Here is a 22,886-nt window from a genome sequence, read left to right on the forward strand (position 1 = left end):
CCTCCGGAAGCGAAATGAGCCCTCGCCCTCCTTTCCTTTCGTTCTAGTTCTAAAGTACGAGTCTCCTTTTATCTGCTTCCACAAACATAAGAAGAAAAAAAAACAAAACAAGTAGCGCACAACCAATGTGATCATGCACAACACAAATTTGCCCCCTTGACTTGGTTCACAGACGTGGTCCTACTGAGCTTCAGATACCTTCTGACCTCTCAAATCACTTCCCTCGCGGGTAATAGAGCGTGAAGCCCCTTAGCGCTAGCTGTGCCATCTCAAAGTGTCGATCATACAGCCTTTTAGTCCCCAAACTACACCCAGCTCATCGCCAGCGAGTCGACTTCCAGTTGCGCAACACAGCTGACCAACCTGCCTAATCAAGCATGTGGCTGTGCGCCAGCGTGGATATCGACTGACCCACATAACCCGTGTCACATGCAGGCCAGTGTATGGGTTGAAGGGTGATTAACAACACAAGAAGGAGGCTGAAAATGTATCTATAACATGCTGTCATCTTTCTTGCAGGTAATGATTTCTTAGAAGACTCTCCATATGAACCCGTGAACAGCCGTCTGTCTGATATTTTCCGTCTGGCTCCCATCATAGGTAAGAATATTTAAAAATTCTCCGCCCGTGGAGGCTTTTCCTCCATCTCTGGCCATTTATTTTGCCATTGTTTCACTGTCACCTGTCTCAGTTGAGATAAGCTCCAAGCTGTGCATGCTCTCGTCGAAGGTTATCTGTGTGTCAAGTATTTATCCTCCCTCATCATCTCTGCTATCAGTCTTTCTCTCCCCCTGTTCTCACCCCAGCAATATTGCATGCTGGCTGGAAGTGACCTTGCATGGGGAGCTATAGTTCTGAGTCTCATTGAGCAGTGGGTAAATCTTTCGATGCTGAAGGGCCTCTCTGCTGTTTGAGGTGTATTTTACTGCGGTTTTGTGGGCAGCTTCCTGTTGCGGCTGTTTGAATCCACTTGTTGAGAAGTGTGTGAGTAGTTCTGTGAGTAACTTGGAAGAGCATGACAAGCATTTTTTTTTCTGTTCAGAGCTGTGTGTGGGAAAGATGCTGACTCGAGCCTCTAGATGGCGATGTTATTCCCTTCTTTGCAGCCACTCAGGCTCTCTGTGGTCCCACAGTTGAGACTGTTGTGGATATTAGACAGGCTGACGTATGTATGTGGCGCAATCATGTTGCTGCTTATATTGTTATTATTACTCTGCAGGTGATCAGCACCATGACGAATCAAACAGACATGCTCTGCCTCCACATTTCCAAAGAACAAGGCTGATATTGTGACCCCTTTTGAAAGAGAGGTGGTTCTTCTGTTTCCTCTGTCATCTGTGTGTGGTTTATTTTTTATTTTTTTGTGAAATCTCACAATAGGCTGATTCGCCCTAAACCAGTGCTTTTCTCCCAGCCGGGTGAGATCATAATGTGGGTGGCAAGATGCAGATAAGCCAAATCTTAGACTGGGTTATCGACTTCATGACCAATTATCTTCTTTAGAAATACTGGATGGAAAGCCAGTGTTTGTGTAAAGCTCAATCATTTCTATTCCTACTCTCTATTTATATATATATAAAAAAAAAGGAAGTACATTCAAAGGAGAAACGCCATATGTTTGTGGTTTTTAGTATGCCAGCCAGTCTGAAAAAGGCCATCGGTGCTGAAACACATGCGGCACGGTATCAGAGTTCACTTCACAGGCAGGTGCCACTTCTAGACAGTCAAAGCTGTGGTTTCCCGGGGCGAGAACAGACAGGTTTATGGTCTCATTCTTGTGATGATTTTAGGCTGACAAGTTTGTATTTACTTTTGTTTTAGTGAAAGATCAGAAATGTGAAAAATGCAAAATTGCTGTGGCATAATTTAATAGTTCACATCACATCTCTCCTCAAATGAATGAAACAATGTCTTAATGTGACCCCCTCCTGTCAAGCTTTGAGGTGAATTACTTTTATCATCACAATTGTTTGGACTTGACAGATTTTCATAAGCTCAAGAGAGGAAAGAAAAGAAAAGTTTGAATAATGTTAATAAATCTTTAGTTTTTAATTTCCTCAATGCTCCCACGACCCTCTTTCAATTTATCATAGGACCCCCTTGGGAGGTCCCGAGCAGTTGGTTGGGAATCACCGGATTAATTGACGAGTTTTAACCGTGCTCGTCCAGATACCTCTTTATGTCCACATATATCTCTTACTCTAATATCCGATCAGCCCGAGTCTGTCATTAAGCCGCAGTTATGGTGAGCATGACTTCTTTCTATGGCGAGTGAATGTGCAGTGGTGATGAGCATGGGAAAGATGGATAATGCAGGAAGTTATCGCTAGAATGAGAATAGCCTCTTATCATTAGAGGAGATTCAAAGTGTAGAAGAACGGGTGAGAGAAGAAGGCTGCAGAGTAAGGGTTAATCAGTGAGTAGCAGGATAAGGCTAAGAGGACAGGGAGCACAGAAACAGAAAGCCTGCGCTCACTCTGCCTCTTGTGCGCTTTCTGCAGGAAATTAAAGGGCAAGGTGACAGGAGAAGGATCGAGGCAGAAATGATTTGTGCTTGTTTTTGATCACTCAGACAGCCTTTTATATTTCACTTCTACAGTGTGGCACATTGAATTGAGCAAAGAATATTAATGGATACAAAAAAAGCTAAAAAAAAAATACAGACTTTGAGAGGAGAACTATATGAACAGCATTCTTGGGGGATTGTCATTTTTTAAAATTATGCAATTTTTGATCCCGTTCTGCCAGAACTTTCTAAAGAAGCATATTATGGTTCGGCACAATACCCAGCATGCATTTCTCATCGTCTTTCCACAGGTTTCTTTGGTGACTTGTATCACTTTCAAGTTCTTACTGAACACATTTTCTTTCTCTTGCACACTGTCAATTGCATCCCAAAATGTTAGGGACAGCTTTTCTACTCATTTGTGAGACAAATTACTGAATAAAAGAAAACTATTCTTGCAGAATGCACTCAGGTTCTGAGACATCTGTTTGTAATGTACAGATGATTTGAGTTACTGATCTGTGATGAGCCCTCCGCTTCTGGAGGCTCTCTTCTTGTTCATGTGCTTCGTGTTTGTCTCAGTGAGGCAGCGTGGCAGTGATCCCAGGCTATAGGAACAATAGGCAGCCCCGATGATCCTGTAATTCCATAATCGACCCCGTGTCTCTGACCTAAGCCACTAATCTCTAGTGACACCCATACATACAGTGCACAGATGCACAGATGCTCAAACACACACTGCACCGCCCTTGAACACCTGTTCCTAGTAACACTCCCATAAACCTCAGTCTGATTTTATCAGACAGACGCGTAGAGTGTTGTCTTAGCCATGCAGATGCACAGTTTATGCAACATAAATGTACAGTATATGTGCACTGACTTTGAGAAAAACATTAAAGAAAGCTTAACAGGAATTTTAAGCAGAGAGCATGATGCTGTTTATCACAACACCATTGCACTTTCCTCCTCATGGCTTCACTCAATCGTTAGTAACTGCAAATCTCTGTTAGTGGCTTTTAAACATTTAAAAATATTTAAATCACCCAACATACAGCGGGGAAAATAAGTATTTGACACATCAGCATTTTTATCAGTAAGGGGATTTCCAAGTGGACTATTGACACAACATTTCCACCAGATGTTGCCATCAAGCCAAATATTGAAGTCATACAATCAAATCAGAACATATAAGTATACAAGTTAAACCATAATAAATAAAGTGAAATGACACAGGGAATAAGTATTGAACACACTTTAGTCAATACTTTGTAGAAAAGCCTTTGTTGGTGATTACAGCTTCTAGACGCCTCTTGTATGGATAGACCAGTCGTCTGCATTGCTCAGGAGTGATTCTGGCCCATTCTTCCACACAAACGGTCTTTAAATCTTGAAGGTTCCTTGGGCCTCTTTTATGAACTTTAATCTTCAGTTCTCTCCATAGATTTTCTATGGGATTTAGGTCAGGTGATTGACTGGGCCATTCAAGCAACTTGATTTTCTTTCTTTGAAACCACTTCATTGTTTCCTTGGCCTTGTGTTTGGGATCATTGTCTTGCTGAAATGTCCACCCTCTTTTCATTTTTAGCTTCCTGGTAGATGGCAGCAGATTTTTATCCAGAATGTCCCGGTACATCTCTCCATTCATCCTGCCTTCAATAATATGAAGTCTGCCAGTACCCCTTGCTGAAAAGCAGCCCCAAACCATGATGCTTCCACCCCCAAACTTGACTGTTGGTATGGTGTTCTTGGGGTGGTGAGCAGTGCCATTTCTTCTCCAAACATGGTGTGTAGAATGACTGCCAAAAAGTTCAATTTTGCTTTCATCTGACCATACTATAGTCGTCCAATAATCCACAGGCTTCTCCAAATGCTGTTGCGCAAATTTTAACCAAGCCTTGACATGCTTTTTGTTCAGCAATGGAGTCTTGCGTGGTGAGCGTGCATGGATGCCATGGCGGTTCAGTGCATTGCTTATAGTTTTCTTTGAAACAACAGTACCTGCTGATGCAAGGTCTTCCTGAAGTTCTGTCCGAGTGGTTCTTGGCTCTTGGAGAACCCTCCTGATTATTCTTTGGACTCCTCGGACAGGGATCTTGCGTGGAGCACCTGATCGTGGCAGGTTTATGGTGAACTGATGCACTTTCCATTTCCGGATAATGGCCCCCACAGTGCTCACAGGAACATTCAGCATTCTGGAAATGCACCTATAACCATTCCCATCAAAATGCTTTTCAACGATAAGATTACGAAGATCTTGAGAGAGTTCTTTGCTTTTACCCATCATGAAGTCTTTCCTGTGTGCCTTCTGGGTAATGAGGAGCCTTTATAGGCCATCAATTAGGACTAAAGCAGCTGATATCAATTAGTACTGATAGGGGACAGGATTTCTCTATCAATACTGACAGATTTCAGGTGATCTCCTGGCTTTCTATGTCATTTTGCCCCTTGTTATCTCCATGTATTCAATACTTATTCCCTGTGTCATTTCACTTTATTTATTGTGGTTTAACTTGTATACTTATATGTTCTGATTTGTTTGTATGACGTCAATATTTGGCTTGATGGCAACATCTGGTGGAAATGTTGTGTCAATGGTCCACTTGGAAATCCCCTTACTGATAAAAATGCTGATGTGTCAAATACTTATTTTCCCCGCTGTATATTATTGACATGATAGTACTCTCAAAATAATGAAATAATACTACATACACAGTGCTTCTAGGAAATTTTAGCTCAGATCTTTACCTGAGAAGTCCTTTTACTTCTTGTCAGTCTAGTGACTGACAATCAAGTGTGAGGTACAAAAAGATGAGCACCTACTGTTGCTGTGTTCACTGGTGTTTAGCTTTTGAAAAAAAAAAAGATAAAATACTGGGGTGAAAAAGACCCTACTGAAATTCTCCAGTAGACCTCAAAAGCAATGAAGAGTAAATGCCTTCTTGTCTGTTTTTGTAGTCTCTCATATATGCAGATTAATGTCTCTTTGCTGTCTGGAAGTTGCTAGAGGTCATTTGCGGACTGGCAACACTACCATATCTTCCTGTAGGTTGGCAGCTCCATTAAATGCTTGTTTTTGTATCAAAGTGATGACAGCTTTAAGTCTGGAACTTTTTTAAATGCGATCTCTGCACATGAAATATTTAAAACTGGTGCTTAACTATTTAACCACTGTGCGTGGTGGAAGGAAACAAGGCTTAAGTGTGTGAGGATAGAGCAGACCCATCTTTAAATTAGGCCGTCAATTGCACTAATCAGTTTCCTTCCTCTTTAAAATATCAAAGTTTTCAGTTGCTTTAGCCCTTTCTTCCCATCTCTCTTTAGCAACTCTGTCTGATTCACTTGGTCTTTTACTTCATTAAAGTGCTTACATGTCTTCTGCTATCTGTGAAACTGCAGAGACCACCGCTTATTTTAAAAATCTTGTTTTCATTTGACATATATAGACGATGCAGATACTTTCATCGATATGTCTTGCATGTGTTATCTTTTCATCAAACGTATACATACTCGATTCAGTTTAATGTGTAACCTTTCGTTGAACTGCAGTGACAGGCTTTGGAAATCGGTAAACAAAAAAGGTAGACGTCGCGTTGAGAGGAGGGGGGAAAAAGCAATTTTCTATCACACGGCATGAGTCCGTTTAAGCCTAGAGGAAGTAGAGAGCAGACTTTACATGAAATAGCTGCCTTTTTCTTCACCACTTGCCCATGTTTATGAGTCAGTGATCCATGCAGGAGAGAGCAACACAGAAACACAGCATATTATTCTGAGATTCAAGTGAACTTGGAATTACTGCCACGCCATTTGGCCCGGGGTGCTGGAAAATCAAAGTGGCCAGGAAATGGATGAATACACAGCCTGGGTATGTTCTTATTATTATCTTCATGAACAATTGCTGCTACAGGTACCTTTCATGTTTCCATGGGCGCTTCTCTTTTTTCCTCTTCAGTGGCTCCTTCTGTTTCTTGTGCCTTCCACATTATCTTGTTATTTGACAATTTCATTCTGTAAATGCACTAATCAGTTGCAACAATAAAGACGGACAGGCCAGTAACATTCATTATTTTGTTAAAATGGTACCTTCCAAGGGATGCGTTATAAAGCATAAGGCAGGAAGTAAACAGTCAGATGTTGAAGTTGAAGTTGACATGGTCCATGTCATGCAGGCTGGACAGCTGCGTCAGATATCTAAGATGGCAGGTCTTGTTGAGTGTTTCTTGTACACAGTGGTTAGTACTTACAAAACATTAGAAAAGGGTGGAGAATTGATGGACCAACAAGACGGTCAGCAGCTCATCTGTGCAGTTTGATCGGATAGTAGAGCTACTATAGAAGCTACAGTATCTGCCTGCTCCCCATAGGCTGGCATAAATGTTAATGTTGAGGGATTTTTAGGTCCTGCAATGGACACATGAACCTGCTACTGTTCCTGTGTGTCTTTTAACGAAGAGACTGAATGCTGAGAATTACAACCCCCCCCCCCCCAAAAAAAAAAAAACAGCAAGTCATCAGAGCCGCAATAATATGGGCAACGCTGGGCAATAACCTGGGTCCTTGCATTCATGTGAATGTAGCTTTGAAACATACCATAACATTGCTGTTGACTACATACATCATTTCAAGCCAGCGGCATTTCCAGATGGCAATTCAGAAATGGGTAGAGAACATGAGAAAGAGTTCAGAGTGTTGATGTTTACATTCAAATCCCCTTGATCTAAATATGGCTGTAGCTCAGGTGGCAGAGCAGGTCAGCCACTAATCAGAAGGTCAGTGGTTCGATCCCAGGCTGCCTCCTGGCTGCATGCCAAATATCCTTGGGCAAGATACTAACCCCATGTTTGCCTACTGGTGGTGGTCAGAGGGCCCGGTGGCGCCTGTGTCCGGCAGCCTCGCCTCTGTCAGTGCGCCCCAGGGCAGCTGTGGCTGCAATGTAGCTTGCTATCGCCAGTATGTGAATGGGTGAATGACTGAATGTAGTGTAAAGCGCTTTGGGGTCCTATGGACTAGAAAACCGCTATACAAATGCAGGCCATTTACCATTTACCATGATGGTTTCCCACAGATTTAGATATGTGCTGGAGGATACAAACACTTGTATTTGTGCATGCATTTCCAAGGAAAGGAAACAGTCTTAAATCAATCAGCTCTGTCTATCAGTTTATCTGCAAATATTTTAATTATCTACTTCACTGTGGCAGATTAATAGCTGATTAACATTTTCTGCAGCATTTTTTCCTTGCAATGGACACAAACTACTATTGTGATGTGTAGCTGATGGCGGTAGTCGTTCTTTTGCTTTGTGGAGTTAGTTCGGCATGAGCCAGTCCTCCATCTGCTTCAGGTTCTGGTTAGAGTCGCCTCCAGCACACAGCAGCTTTCCAGGACAGCAGAAGGACTACGACCAGCAGCTGCAGTCCAACATTGTCAAGTTGGATTCAGCTGGACTGCTGGAATGTAGCTGATACAGGCAATTGCCACAACAATAAGCTGCTAGCGAGTCAGATAATAAAACATGAGAGAAAGAACTTAAAAAAACGTTTTATATTATATATTATTCAAAAAATATGAATAATTGTAGTGGCAGGGTGTAGTTTTGTCTTTGCTGCAGGGGAGGGATGGAGCATAGGGTTCAGGGGGCAGTACCAGGAGAGGCTGGCTGGCACCGCTGGCAGCTATTGTCTACTTACGTCTCTTCTATTTACACAGCAGCACGAAGAGACTGAGGTGTCAGGTGTCCACTTGGACTGGCAGTCAGGGAGGCAGTGACACCTGGCAAAACTGAGCAAGTCTTGTCCATGAAAGCCTCGCCCAGCAGGTGCGAGGACTTAGAAGATCTGCCTAATGTCTGGATGGCTGTAATGACAGAACACCTTTAGAGGCCTCATAAGCATAATGGAGGAACCACAAAATATTAAATTGTATACATTTTGTGGTTGATTGGTGCATATTAAATTCCCAGGTCTCCCCATGAACTTCACTATTTGTTTCCTATCTAAAAACAGATGTATATATTTTGACGTGACGCCACAAAGATTAAACTGCGTGATCCCTCTGTTTGCCGATAAGACTGTTATTATTGTGTGAGACAATTATCATATAACACCGGCATGATGAGAGGTGAGAGAAACATTGCACTGGGCAGAAAGTGACACGGACCTTAATCGACTGTCAGGCCAGCAGCCAAAGGTGACTTAATGTAAAAACAACTTGCACTGCTTAAATGATAGGGTGGCAGCGGTGGAAAACGGATAAGAGCTTCATAGATTCCAGGACGTGAAACCTATGAATAAAGATGAGTTTACACAACTATCGTTGTCACGTTGGCCTGGAGACTGACCTTTCACAGTTGACAGTTCTGAGGTGATAATATAGTGTTCAGCTTGGCAGCACTTATCTTAAACCACTGCTTCAAAAGTTTAAAATAAACAGCGCACTTTTTAATAAATTCAGTATAGCATGACAGAATGTTTACATTCTTTAAACCTTTCTCTGTGTGTTTTCCTATACTTAAATGTCAAGGGCATCAAGAAGTGTTGCTTAAATTCACCCGAGGTGTTGAAGGTATTTATCTCCAACCTGTGCATGTTCCAAATTTTCTGCAGTAATCAGAAAGTGTGGTCTCTGGCTTGTAATGAATTTAGTCCCTGTCGCCGTGTATTGATGTCTGCTTGGCTTAAACTCTCTCCTTAAGCTCAGTCCTCCCCTCAGTTGGCTGCTACAGCAGCTCTCTGTATATCACCCACTCACCACTCATAAGCCCCAATACACCAAAGCTCAATATTGTGTCTCTTCCATGTGTCAAGACTTCAAACAGATCTTGTCCTCCCCCCCACAGAAGTCAACCTTGAAGCGTAGTCGCTGCGACGTCTGCGCATATGTGTGTGTTGTGAGTGTGAAAACATCTGTAAGTGCGTGGCCTGGCTGTCAAGCTAAGGCAGCGCTTCAAATCCCCCCGTGCTGACACACAGTGCTGAGAAGCTGTCAGCACCACTCAACCACTGGCTACAGAGGAAGTTACTCTCATTATGAGCTGCCAATGTTTAGAGATAAGAGTGCCTATCGCTATCTCTTTCCCTGCTTGTGTTTGTGTGTACGCCTGCATCTGTGTGTGTGTGTGTTTAAGAGAGTAAGAGAAACTCAGGGAGGAAATGCAGAGGAGTTAAGGGAGGTAGAAACATCATTAATTGTGCCGAATCTTTTAGAGAGAGCGAATGAGAGAGGATCCTGCCTCTTAACTTGATTTTTTTTATTTCTTAGTTGACTGAGAGCATTTACTCGTTTTTTTTCCTCCTGCTTCATGCTTATTCAGTCAAATAGACTTACAGCTGGGAGTTTCTCTGGACATAACAGTTTCCTTTAAAGGACTTTATCACTACTTTTTTTTTTTTTTTTTTTTTTTTAAGTGATGGACCATTCCAACACTGGTTGTGACTGGTTTTCTGATGTTATTAAAACAGATGGAGTACTAGTGGCCAGACCACATAAAAGTCCCTTTAGACTCTTTTCAGATTAGTTTCAGAACTTCCCTAGAAACAACATACCTTCCAAGCCTTATTTCTTTTGCATCCACACTCATAATAAAAATGCTTAAGTGCTTTTATAGTCAGCTAGTGATTAGAAGTACACCTTTGCTGTATTTTGTACTCATTTGCTTTCCCTGAAATCGTGTTTGAGCCTCTTCATTTTATTCCTACATTGCTTTGTTATGTTGTGAAAGACTTGCAATTCCTGGCAAATGCTGGCAAGTATTTCACTCTGAGTCAGTGTGGCATTGTATTTCTCTGTTTTGTTTTTTAATGCCCGTATCCAGATTCGCTGTTAACGTAACTAATATGTTATTACTTTTTTAATGGCAGTTGTTGGTGCTGCAGTGTTTGCCGATCAGTGTGCACTACCTGGCCCAACTACAGCTATGTCACTCAATGCTCCTTTAATGCTAAGAAAGTAGTATGAGCTAACAAGATCCTAACAGCAGAGACCCAACGACTACCCAGTTTCTATAGTGCAGACACAGGTAAAATAGGTTGCTACCTTGAGCAGTTATAACTGTTAAATGTACAAAATCCCTTAAGACAGCCTTAAATTATTACAAAATGTCCAAAGAAGCCTTCCATAGCTGATGTGTTTCACAAGAAAAACAAGGCCAAGGAATTACACATGTTGAGAGACTGCGTAAAGATTCATGACATAAAGAAACATCTGTCCATCACTATTCAGTCCTCATGCCAGCTAAGAGAAAGAGCGGTCATGTGTTTTTCTAGGAACACACAGAGCAGCTGATGAAGTCATGAGTTTCCTGCTTTAGTTTAGGTATCACAGTCATGCACTTCTGACCTCATCAGCATTCCTAAAAACCTTTTCCATCATTTCCCAGAAAATGACTTTTACTTTGTAAGCTAGAATGACTCACATGCCTGGAGCTGTTATCATTCAGGCTTCCTAGAAAGGGGTTGCCCTACCTTTGCAGCAAATTTATTTGCCTAAATTGTTTTCAGTTACATTTAGGAATATGTAACTGCTGGCTAGATTATGCTCATAGGCATTGTATTGAACAAACACCAGGAGATGTATTGGATTCACCAGGAGCTGGTTTGAGAGTTAGCCTAAAAAATACAAGGCCTAAAGCCAGGGTTAACAAAAGTTATTGGGTTTAAATAAAACTTAACATGTTTAAGACACAAATAATTGTGCTATCCTGTTAAATTAACACCAACTATTATAGATAGGAAGGCCATTATTATTTGTGTTAGTACAGCTAATGTGGCTAGCAGATAAAGGTACTTTTAGCTGCTCCTATTCCACAGGGAACAGATCCACATGTTTTAACTTGGTGTTGCCTCTATGAATTATGCTAGCTTGTGACTCCCTGAGGCTGGCTTTGTGTCTGTGTGGTAATTGCTAATAATTAAGCAGCTAATGGCTAGATTAACATTTTTGATAAATGTTCAAACTTCAGTGTTGTTCAAATAAGAGAGCTCTACTGAAGTCTCAAAATTCCTCCTGACGGGTTGTTTAGTGACATGAAAGTCGACTGCTTCAGCTATTAATGAGGAGGGCCTGTGCGCCTGCCTGACTTCAAGTTTGAAGTTGTGTGTCTGTTGGTGGTAGCAAATACGACACTATATCACTAATGTTACAAGTGAGCTTCTAAGCAATAATAATTTTTTAGTACCAGTTAGTGTCAGATAATAGCGTGCTCTACGGATATGTTTAGTACGGTGCACTTTGTCATATTGTTACACACCGGCCCGAAGCCGGGGTGCAACACAACAAAAAAATAAACCCGATACATAATAACGACAAACAAAAAAACACACCACGGCAGAATGACGAGTTTGGTTAATTTATTCACTGAACAGGTAGCGAGCTTCAGGGTGGGCGATGCCAAAACAACAAACAAAACACACTAGAAAGAAAAACAGAGCTAACTTACCTCCCACGATTCCAAAACAAAATACAATTCTCTAACCTGTCTCCCTACCCGAAACAGGAAAAAAGAGGGGAATAAAAGAAAACGGCTTCCCACCCCTACAGCTACCAAGCCCAGGTACAACCCTTTTTCAACAGTAATATTGCAGCCCCGTGCAGTCACACGCCACGACGGTCCCCAGCCACACAGCTCACGGGGAACCAGGAAAAGTCTGCTCACCGGCCCAGTCCAACCCCTTTTGTAGCTGGCCTCTTTCCTTCCTCCACCAATGGGCGGCCTCCACCTGGAAACAAGCATCGCTGAGTACAAATACAAACAATAACAACCCCGTACCACAAATAATGACCCTGGGTCATAACACCCCCCCACCTAAAATCAAGCATCTCATTAGAGAGATGCTAGACCTAGGTCTCCACCCGGGATAGGGCATCGGCCACAATATTATCAGCCCCTCTAAGATGATGGATGTCAATATTAAAGTCCTGCAGCAGCAAAGACCAACGCATGAGACGCTGATTGTTATTCCTCATGCGAGAGAGGAAAACCAAGGGGTTGTGGTCCGTATACACAGCGGTTGGAGCGGGGCTGGAACTGACATACACCTCAAAATGTTGGAGGGCTAAGAGTAACGCTAAAGCTTCCTTCTCGATGGTACTATAATTCACCTGATGTTTATTGAATTTCCTTGAGAAGTAACACACGGGGTGATCAATACCCTGGTCATCCTCCTGCAGGAGTACAGCACCCGCACCATGCACACTGGCTTTCCTTCCTCCACCAATGGGCGGCCTCCACCTGGAAACAAGCATCGCTGAGTACAAATACAAACAATAACAACCCCGTACCACAAATAATGACCCTGGGTGAAGAGGGCCCAATGGAATTGCAGCCCCCCAAATGTAAATTTAATAGCATTAACATTTTCTTTTCTTTTTCTTTTTTTTTCAGCAGTGTCCATCATGCTTTTGGATTGAAACGGTCAAAATATTTTATGGATACAATGTCATAGTAACACCACTTTACAACATCTGTCATTTTGTTTTCGGGCATCCTCCTTATAACAGCTGTCTTCAGTTCCACAACCAGATGCTTATTAAACACACATTTAAGTTTCTGGTTTAGTTTAACTGCAGTGTTTCTGTCTAATTACTATTTTTAAATGGGTGCCATGAAGTACATTTTGTAAATGCTTAAAGACCAATCAGCATGCCTTAGCAGAATCCTAGCAAAGCTAGCATGTCTTGAAAACAACTAAAGTGTAGCTTTATTTCAGTTTAGATGTATTATCAGTGCTGTATTTACATTTATCTCTAAAATACAATGAGGTGTTCTTTTGGTCTAAAAGTGTAAGGTGTTATTATGCTTCTAATTAGAGATGGACCAATCCGATATTACGTATCAGTATCGGTCTGATACTGACCTAAATTACTGGATTGGATATCGGAGAGAAATAAAAAAAAAAAAATGTAATCCGATCCATTAAATATCAAAAAAGCACCTCACAAAACTTGCGACATGGCGTAACTTGGCTCATAACCATAGCACGTCGGAGCAGTGTGCTCACGTGATAGAGCGGCTGTGGTGTGCGAGACCTGTCAGCGGTCTGGTTGAGTATTTGGAGCCTCGCTACCAAACCGGCATTTCATCTCCGAGAAAGTTATCCAAGAGAGAAGTAAAGCAAGTGTGTAAGTTCATCTCTGAATGTTTGTAAAGCATTCCAGCGTTTAGCTTAACAACCGATATATGGAGCGACTGCCTCTCTCTCTCCCTCCCTCTCCTGTTGCTACTTCAATCATGAAACTGATTAATGATCAGCTGATCGGCTTTTCTGTCGCGAGTCTGTCTCTCTTGTTTGTTTTTGGCCCACTTTGTGCTAGAAAGTGGAAACCAGTGGCTGAACAACAGCAGCACGTTTAAGCTTGATAATCTGTTGTTAGAATTTATTTAATATTACTTTCTACACCAGGATCTTTTTCTACGTAGCTGATGGCTGGCAACTGTCTAGCAAAGTTTAGCCAGGGGGGCCGATAGGGCATGAACAGGGAAAAGGCAGGAGGCACAAAGACATACTTTTCTTTCTTATTCTCATTTAAAATGTCTAGCTTTTATCGGAATTTTACACCCAAAGTTTTAATCTGATGTAAAATGTATAGAAGTCCATTACTGTATATGGTAACTGTTAAGTCTAATATACCCTAGTAAGCTATACTACTTTTTCCTTTAGGAAGGTACCATCTGTGCAGTCTGCAATTCTGTTGAAGAAAGATGTTGAATCTATTTAATTATTCTTGAAAAATAATTGATTTCTGTGCATTTTTTTCCCCACACTGTATCAAATTAAAGTTGAGTACGTCGATTAAGCATCATGAGTTGGAGGGTGGTTCCCTATTATTATTATTATTATTTTTATTTATTTATTTATTTATTTTGCTGGGAGTTTGGAACCCTATTAGTTAGGTTGCTTACTCTTTAAAATACCAGAATAAGGAGGATGGAGTAGGTTTAAGTTTATTAGATTAATCAGTGTTGCTGAACTATGAAATATTTTGGGTGCAGTGTATGTTTTGCATACAGGTGTAACAGAATAGCTTTAGTGTTTTTTTTTTTTTTTTTGTTTGTTTTTTTTTTTTTTTTAAACTTGAGTATGAACTTATACAAAATGCAGCAAGATATTAAAAACAGTTTTATTGATTAAAAAACACACTATATCGGATTCATATCGGTATTAGCCAATATCCAAATTTATGATATCGGTATCGGCATCGGACATAAAAAAGTCATATCGTGTCACCTCTACTACTAATTATTTTAGCCATTTACCTCAGCATGACATGGGGATTAATGGGAAGACTTAGAACAAGTTATTAGTGAGATACTCAATGATAACATTTCAGCATATATTTATAATAACTTTTTAGACAGTATTTGTCTTTAGACCACAGTTACTCCAATTACCTTGCAGCTTCTGTTTGTTTGCTTTGAGATGATGATGGTTTCCTCTTTCTCTGCACAGTGGCTATCCAGTGCTTCTAATATTTGCAGAAAATAACTTCCCTTGTTTGGTTCTCTGATGCATGTAGTGGAAGACCTTTGCTGTCCTTGGTACTTTTTAAAACCCTCTGTATTACACCGACATGGCATGTTTCTGGTGCATCTTCTTGTGCTACTATCTTGCAGGTCTAGTATGTTATTAGTTTGCAGTGCATAAGCAAGTGCCTCATTATATACTATTGTTCCATCCTCTGCGCAGTAGTTTTTTTTAAAGACTCCCAAATCCACTGCTGACATTCTGATCCCTGTTCCTTGAAATCTAATCAATACAGCATTGTGTTGGATTGGAAACTTGAGGCCGTGTCTACAAGAATCTATTGATCGCTCTCCTTTTGTGCAGTTCCCTCTGTCTTTGCTGCCCCAGCTCTTCCGTTCAGGCCCGGATCAAAGGTTTTATCCTTCAGCGACGTTCAAGGTGTACAGTTCCACGCCAAGGTCTACTTTTCTGATCTGGGAGAAGGACTTGGTCAGTTGGGGGTTTGTGTTTTCATTGACCTTGTCTCTTCCCTGTGCTGCTGACATTTTTAGTATAACATGTGCAAATACATGTTTAGTTAAAAATAGATGGATTTCGGGAGGTTTGGGAGAAAAAGCAAGACTCACGGAAAATCCCTCTACATTGTGGAAGAAAGATTATTCTGATTCAGTGGTACCTGTCAGCTCATATTGTAAAATGTACTATATTATGCAGCAGAGATGAAACCCAGTACAGATTTAATCCTCAAGGCAAGGTCAAGAGAACACCTTTATATTCCAAGTATGTAGAGCTCTTTATCTTTTGCTTTAACATGCCAAGCAAGCTTTTTAAATTTTTTCCTAACCGTGCAGCGGCATGTCAGCTGGCCACTTAATTCACCACACTGTTTCAAAAATGACTGATCCAGCTGTGGGCTATTGGCAGAATAATTCTAACAGCAGCCATATCATCAGGTTGCCAGTCTAATCGCTGGCTGCCGCACCATGGGCCAAGAAAATCATTTAGTTAAAGGTGACCAGATTTGAGTCCCTCTGAGAGGTCTTTGATTGGATGTGAAGTGGAGGGGTGATTCATCATAGTTAATAAACGTGGTTGACAGCTCAAATCAGTGGGTGGGAGCATGTGCCAGGTCTGCCTCCCGCTGCTGCTTTATACTGCATGCAAAAATGGACAATTAACTTTTCACATACACAGCAGCAGACACCTACGCTGATTGTTATACACGGCTATGTGTGCACATCCAGTCAAGCAAGACTCGCAAGCAAAAATTGCACTGCAAAAATATAGCTTAAACTGCACAAGTTGGGAAAGATCAGTTTTCAAGAAAGAGTTGCGTGGGGCGGGGGGGTTGAAAGACTCTTTTATGCAGCGTGAACACCCTTTTTAGCCTCGTATAACAGTACACGTTAAAATAAACTTGAGCAGATGTTGCTTGCTGGAAGTGTAAATTGCATATATTTCTCTGAACCTAATACTACATGCCTAAAGATTTAGAAAAGTTCTCCACTTTTCAAATTTCACTTGGGTATTTGTATCCGTAGTGGAAGACTTGGTCTTCTCTGTCCCAATTTTGCTCTTGAACTAAAGAATTTGTCATGGTCTCCGTGCCTGCCCGGTCGGCCCCACAAGGCTACAATTGCTGTTTCTGTTCTCTCCCTCTCTGCCTGGGCGGAGCTCACTGTGGGCTCCTGCCCTTGGCCCACACACACACCTGACAACACTCACCCATCATCACCGGGAGCACTATTTGAGGCTGGAACACAGATCCTCTCGTCGCTGGATGATTGTACCCCTAACGTTAGTGTTCTCACAGCTCTTGTGCTTCATATTCGTGATTTGTGATTAGTTGGTGACCTGCCTTCTCGTCTGCCTCAGATCTCCCCCCCCCCGGGACCTGCGACCTCCCTGCTGCGGGAACGTGTGTGTGAGTGTGAGCGAAGAAGACGTGAGCGAGTTACCCTGTGATTCCCACGGAGTTTTGGATCCCTTCACTGTACATATATTGCACTGGCACTGTAAATAAACTACACCTTGGCGATACCTTACCGCTCTGCGTTTGAATCCCTGTACCAGATCGTGACAGAATTAGTAAGTTTACAGAGCCCGCTGTTGTAAAGGAACGCTGTGCTCTTCATTATGAAACGCAGACTCTTTAGCAAAATAAATGCAAAAATTATTCATTTTTACAAATGTGATTAATTACCCAACCCAATGCTCAATGAGTGTAGCTAGATTCTTTTTCATAGAGGAGTCGGATACCTCTCATGGTCTATAGTCTGGCTTATTTTGACTTTCAGTCATTTAAATACTTTTAAAACTCTTCCAAAATTTAAGCCAATTTCAACCTAAATGTGTCCCCAAATCAGCGCTCACAGAGTTGCCTGCTCCTACCTTTAATATTGCGTCACTCACCATGCTCAAATACATTTAAACAATGTTTTAAATCGTTCAGGATAAAATTGATTTAATACAGTGTAGTTAATAATGATGTGTTATAATCACATTGTGTTTCGCTCAGCTGGCTGAGGCGTGACTGACCACTGGCAGGTGTGCCAAAGCTGCGGCCTTGTGTTAAGCTGCTGCTCTAAGCCCTCGGCTGCACACAGTCAACTCGCAGGATTAACTCGCCTCGGCTCCAGCCGTCAGGGCTTCCACTTGTGTCGGTGTGTCTTAATGGAATTTCATACTCTCCCAAAGCAAATGGGACTGCAATGAGCTATACCATTTCATTCTTTTATAGGAGTGGATTTGTAAAGTTATTCTGCTTCCATTGCTCAAAATCTTTGGAATGTTTGACCTCTTATGGACTTGTTTAAATCCAAGAATGGCTTTTAGGAATTATTTTAGTAATTATGCGGTGACTTTTCTTTGTTTTTATCTTTGAGGGAGGGCAGCATCACACTGTACTGTACGAAACCACTGGTGTTACTTTAGTATTTGCACTGTATGTATGTGTTTTCTCCAAAACCAGTCCAACAGTTGATTTGGAGAGGTTTAATTTGCAAACTCATTAAAAGTCACGGTCCTACTTTTTTGTTTTTCAAATCCTGAGTATTATTGTCATCTTATTCTGTTTGCATCTTGCAGTAGTTGCACTTATTAGTAGTAAGCTGGTTGTGATGATCATGCACATCTTCTCAGCTAGCTGTGAAACCTGTAGTGTAGTGATATCTTTTCTCAATAGTCTAAAGTCTCTATTTCTACTAAACTTTTTGCTTCAGAGTAGCACGGCAGTACAAATTTCCTTTCCACGCTCTGTACACATTTTCATTTCCCCATTGGTCAATTGGAAAAGGAATTTACACTCGCCCCCCTGTGATCGTGTTTGTCAACAGCCACAGCGCGTCTGATTAAAGCTGTGTCTCTAACTAACAAACAGCTGTCTTTGGAGAATAATAGCTTTGCCCCTTTTCTCTCTCCTTTCTCCCTTTGTGCTTCTCCTTTTGATCACAGAACAGCAGCATCCCTGAAAAGCAAACACAGCCTTAAACAGACACACATAACCAAGAACTGAGAGTGCACCCCCCCACTCCCACGCACACACACACATGCACACAAATGTTGGGGAATGCATGCACCCGCTGGCACCCATACACACACAGACAAGCATCCAGCTGAGCTCTTGTTCTGTCTGAGTCTTTGCTCTCCATGATGTTAAATGAGGGCATTGATACATAAATTTGCATTTGTTTCATCCACAACCGTTCCTCTAACGAAAACTCCATAACTGCGTGCCCCCAATTTTCCAGGCAGTGTCAGATTCTTCCTTTCTTGACTTGTTTAATTGTCAGGCTAATGTGATTGTTTGATTTCATTTGGTTTTATGTACACCTCTTCATTTATAAGTTAGCCAAAGAGTGATCCCCACCAACACAACTGTGCACTTTGTCGATTGGTAGTATGGGTAAAAACCAGCCAATTGTTCCTTAGTCACATAGATGTCAGTCGTGGAGCTTGCTGCGATCCCTCTGAGCAGGTACAGAGCAGCATCTGGACCAGCTGTGATTACCTTGATTAAAGAGCTTCTTCTTTCTGTTGCCTGCAGATAAGAACTATACTCCCTCAGTGATGTGACAGGCTACAGTTCCTCTTTCCTTATTCTCTTCTGTAGCACACTAAGCTGTCCTAGACTTCTTCCTTTTGTAAAACCTAGCATCACAAGACGCCTGGCTCCTTTGTGCCCCTTCTTCCTACCTAGAAAACACCCTGAATGATGTGAATGCTCACTTCTGGTTCTTGTTCTCCTTTTCCCTTTGCTCTGTAAGCTTCCCTTTTATCATCTTGACCTCCCTGTGACCTTTGTGAACCCTGATGGATGTTGATTGGTGGTCCTGAATGAAGCACATCTCTTACAGAGGGTGGGGAACCTTGGAGCACCTCTGCCACTTCGGCTCTGGGCAGGGGGGGCACCCAGGGCAGGTTTTCCCAGGGCAGAGAGCCTGCTCTGGGCAGAGGGAGCCCTTCCTCCACGGAACTTCAGGATCCCAGTAGAAACAGGAGAGCTCATCCCAATTGGGCCATTCTGGGTAATGAAATAGAGTTGTGTGTGTGTTTGATCATGCATGATGTTTTCTAGAGATAAAGTAAGAGTGTTTTCAGTTTGTGATGTTAAAACACTGTGAAAATAGTAGCAGCAGCAGTCGTGGTTGCACAACTTCAGGGTTTCTGTCATCTAATGAGGTTTCATATTTAAAAAACTAAATTTGATTGTAGTTTAAGTTTATTACGGGAGCCTGACTACATTACATCACTCTTGATTTGCCTCATTTTGCAAATTATTAAATGTCATCTTTGTGTATACCCATGAGACTACATGTTTGAATGTTTTTTTGCACTTACCACAGGGAACCATATCTAAACCAAACAAAAACTAAGATGTTCTCGGTGTCTCGTAGTTCGTATTTTTATTTAATGTAAAAATATAATAGAATATAATCAATTTTACTCTGTTATATGAGACTTAACAGATCCAAGGAAAATTGACTTTAAGATATTAATACTGATTTCATCCACACTGGTGAGTGATTATGCCAGTTATAGAATTCACTCGGGACCATATGAGAGAGGTGTCAGTCCAGTCTGTCCGTCTCTCTGCTTAGTCAGCTGTGTCAGGAAGAGCTGACATGTCCTTCAGAAGAACTTCCACAACAGATGGAAAACCCAGGAGAAGATATGGGTAGGGATGGGGAGGTGGCAGAAGCCAGTGAGAAGTGGGAGGGCTGAAAGAAGAAGAGGATGTGTCATATTTTGATATTCCCACTGTGCCATTTTGGCTTATGAATTTCCATTTTAGAGGGCAGTCAATGTCTGTGACTGCTACATTAGTTTTATGGCCTAAAACGGCTTATTGCAGGCAGCGCCAATGTATATGCGAAATATTTCATTTTGCATCAGAGCCTGCTGAAAAGTTACTTTGCTAAGAACGAATTTGCAATTCACCGCATTTTGGAGTAAATATCCACCCGGAGTGCATATGTACTCACAAATATAGCCACGTGTCATGCTAATAGATTGTCTGGCTGGACTGGAAATCATGATCATTTATTACTGACACCATCACGTGTGGGTGCACATCTGTGTGCTTGCACAACTAACCAGAGACGTACACTCACTGGCAAATACACATACCCGCTCCAAGTCTTGCTGTAGGGGGATAACGGCAACGAGCTGAATGAGGCTGAATCATGCTGAATTGTGTGTTCTGACTAAAACCTCAGGGGCAGTATGCATCTTCTCTCTCTCCTCTTTCCTCTCCTGATTTCAGCAGGACTTTTCAGTCCACTGGCTTTTATGCACGCATTAAGAGAAGTACGACATTTGAATGAGCAGTGAAGTGCTACCTGTGTCTGCATTTGAGAGCTTCCTGACTTGTTTCCTTTGTAACAGAAAAATGAATGTCTGCATGAGATGCAGAACTGCAACATCACCAGGCTGAAAGAAGTAAATGACCAGAGTGGTAACTTGTTAAGCCATGTTGAGTAATTCACGTTATTATACATAATTCACACTGTGTTACATTTTTTGCAGTGTTTAGAATTGTTTTTCAGCCTTGAGTAAAGTTTGTCTGTTTTTCCCTCTTAATCTGTGCTTCAGCATCTGACCTTAAAATACAGCCCTACAGCTAGAATCACAATGAGCTGCACTGGTCAAGTAAGCCGACACACACACATGAGAACTCTTACTTTTGTAAAGAGGTCTCAGCATAGGAGCAAACTTGGAGGAAGATGTTAACACGTAAGAGTTCTGCTTGACTACAGAGTACACTGAAGGAAGCTGCTAGTTCCATGGCATTGTTCATGCTCTGCTAAAAGAGACACTATAGAGCATGGATGTCAAAGTCATTTTACATTGTGAAGACCAGTGAAACTCCCCTTTCTGTCAGTGTTTTAAGGAATTTAACTGAGGGAGTCAATGCGTGGTAACAGCATGTCTGTTTTTCTACATGGTAAATAAATCCTTGTATAGTAAATGGAAGAAATCTGTCAGCACAGCACTTTGGGACTAAACTGTGACCAATAAAAGTGTAAAATTACAGAAAAAGTAACAGCCAAAAATGTTTTGTAATAATGAAACTAAGTAAATAATGTTTTTGCATGATTTTTTTCCCCATTCTTTTTTTTTTTTTTTTTTTAACGATATGGACCAACTTTAAAATATAGACATTTCTATTGTAGATGGTGAAAAATCAGACTGTCATCTATTCCTTAATGACTTTTCTAAAGCCATCCCGTGAGCTGGATTGGAGTCTTTCTGGGGCCCAGTGCTGGCACCCCGACTTCAGTAGCACTAATATAACGAAATGCTCAGAAAAAAGGTGGCTCTCTGTATAAATACTTTTGTTGCATATTCAGCTATGTGTACATCAAAATAGTTCTAAAAGCTTTATGGTTGTAGTTTGTTGTTCTTATGGTGGTCAGAGGGCCCGGTGGCGCCAGTGTCCGGCAGCCTCGCCTCTGTCAGTGCGCCCCAGGGTGGCTGTGGCGACAGTGTAGCTTGCCATCACCAGTTTGTGAATGTGTGTGTGAATGGGTGGATGACTGGATGTGTAAAGCGCTTTGGGGTCCTTAGGGACTAGTAAAGCACTATATAAATACAGGCCATTTACCATTTACCATTTGTTCAGTTTGTAATGAACTTATTGAGTGGTCAGTAGTAATGGGTACTGACCAATCATGTTTAAGTGGGCTTTGGTTGCATGCCAGTAAACAATCCATGTGAAGAGCAAAAGCAGGAGAACATTTGTGATGCTACATGTGAAAACCAGGGTTTTGTTTTTTGTTTGTTAAGTTTTTAAAACAAAAACTATACTTCATATATTTATCTTTGTTTATTTTCTATGGATTTTTTACATAAAGATGTCAAACTGTGTTCGTAAATGATCAAACTTTGCATTAGGGTTACAAGAAGCCAGAGGTGTGGACTCGAGTCACATGACTTGGACTCGAGTCAGACTCGAGTCATTAATTTTATGACTTTAGACTTGACTTGAAAAAATGTTCTAAGACTTGTGACTTGACTTGGACTTTTACACCAATGACTTGGGACTTGAATTGGACTTGAACCGGTTTACTTGAAAAGACTTGATATTTTACCCCAAATATAAAATTTAACATGCATATTATATGGAGATTGAAAATGTGACGTCATTCACGGGTAGAACCGCAAAGGATTCTGGGAACTCGTGGCAAGAGGTACTAGCGCACGCAGGCTTTCAATTAAAATCAGTTATACAGCGATAAAAAGAAACACAAAAATGTCAAGAAGCCGTTGTATTATTAACTGCAATAGCCGGTCGCATGACAGCCACGGGAAGCCGACGGGTAAAGAGATCGGTTGTTATCGGATTACGTCGTTGAAGAGAAATTGTTCAAGCCATGTTTCCGAAGTAACAAAGATGCGACGGATGGCCTGGATTGCAGCCA

The 22,886-nt window shown here is 41.5% G+C and overlaps 1 protein-coding gene across 2 annotated transcripts in view; it reads left to right on the forward strand.

Moving 5' to 3' along the window:
- gfra1a (gdnf family receptor alpha 1a) overlaps positions 1-22,886 on the forward strand; it is a 112,596-nt gene that overhangs the window by 1,533 nt on the left and 88,177 nt on the right. The window contains exons 3-4 of one of the 2 annotated variants that reach the window (XM_086258785.1): positions 520-600; positions 19,320-19,490. In XM_086258785.1, the coding sequence (XP_086114911.1) occupies positions 520-600; positions 19,320-19,490 (252 nt within the window). The remainder of the gene's footprint in view (positions 1-519; positions 601-19,319; positions 19,491-22,886) is intronic. The other variant, XM_086258786.1, reaches the window with a different exon arrangement.

The sequence above is a fragment of the Aulonocara sp. 'chitande type north' Nkhata Bay genome, linkage group LG13 (assembly GCF_057382095.1).
Source record: "Aulonocara sp. 'chitande type north' Nkhata Bay isolate Kocher_YH1m ecotype deep benthic linkage group LG13, A_spYH_male_GT1.1, whole genome shotgun sequence".
Classification (NCBI taxonomy): Eukaryota; Metazoa; Chordata; class Actinopteri; order Cichliformes; family Cichlidae; genus Aulonocara; species Aulonocara sp. 'chitande type north' Nkhata Bay.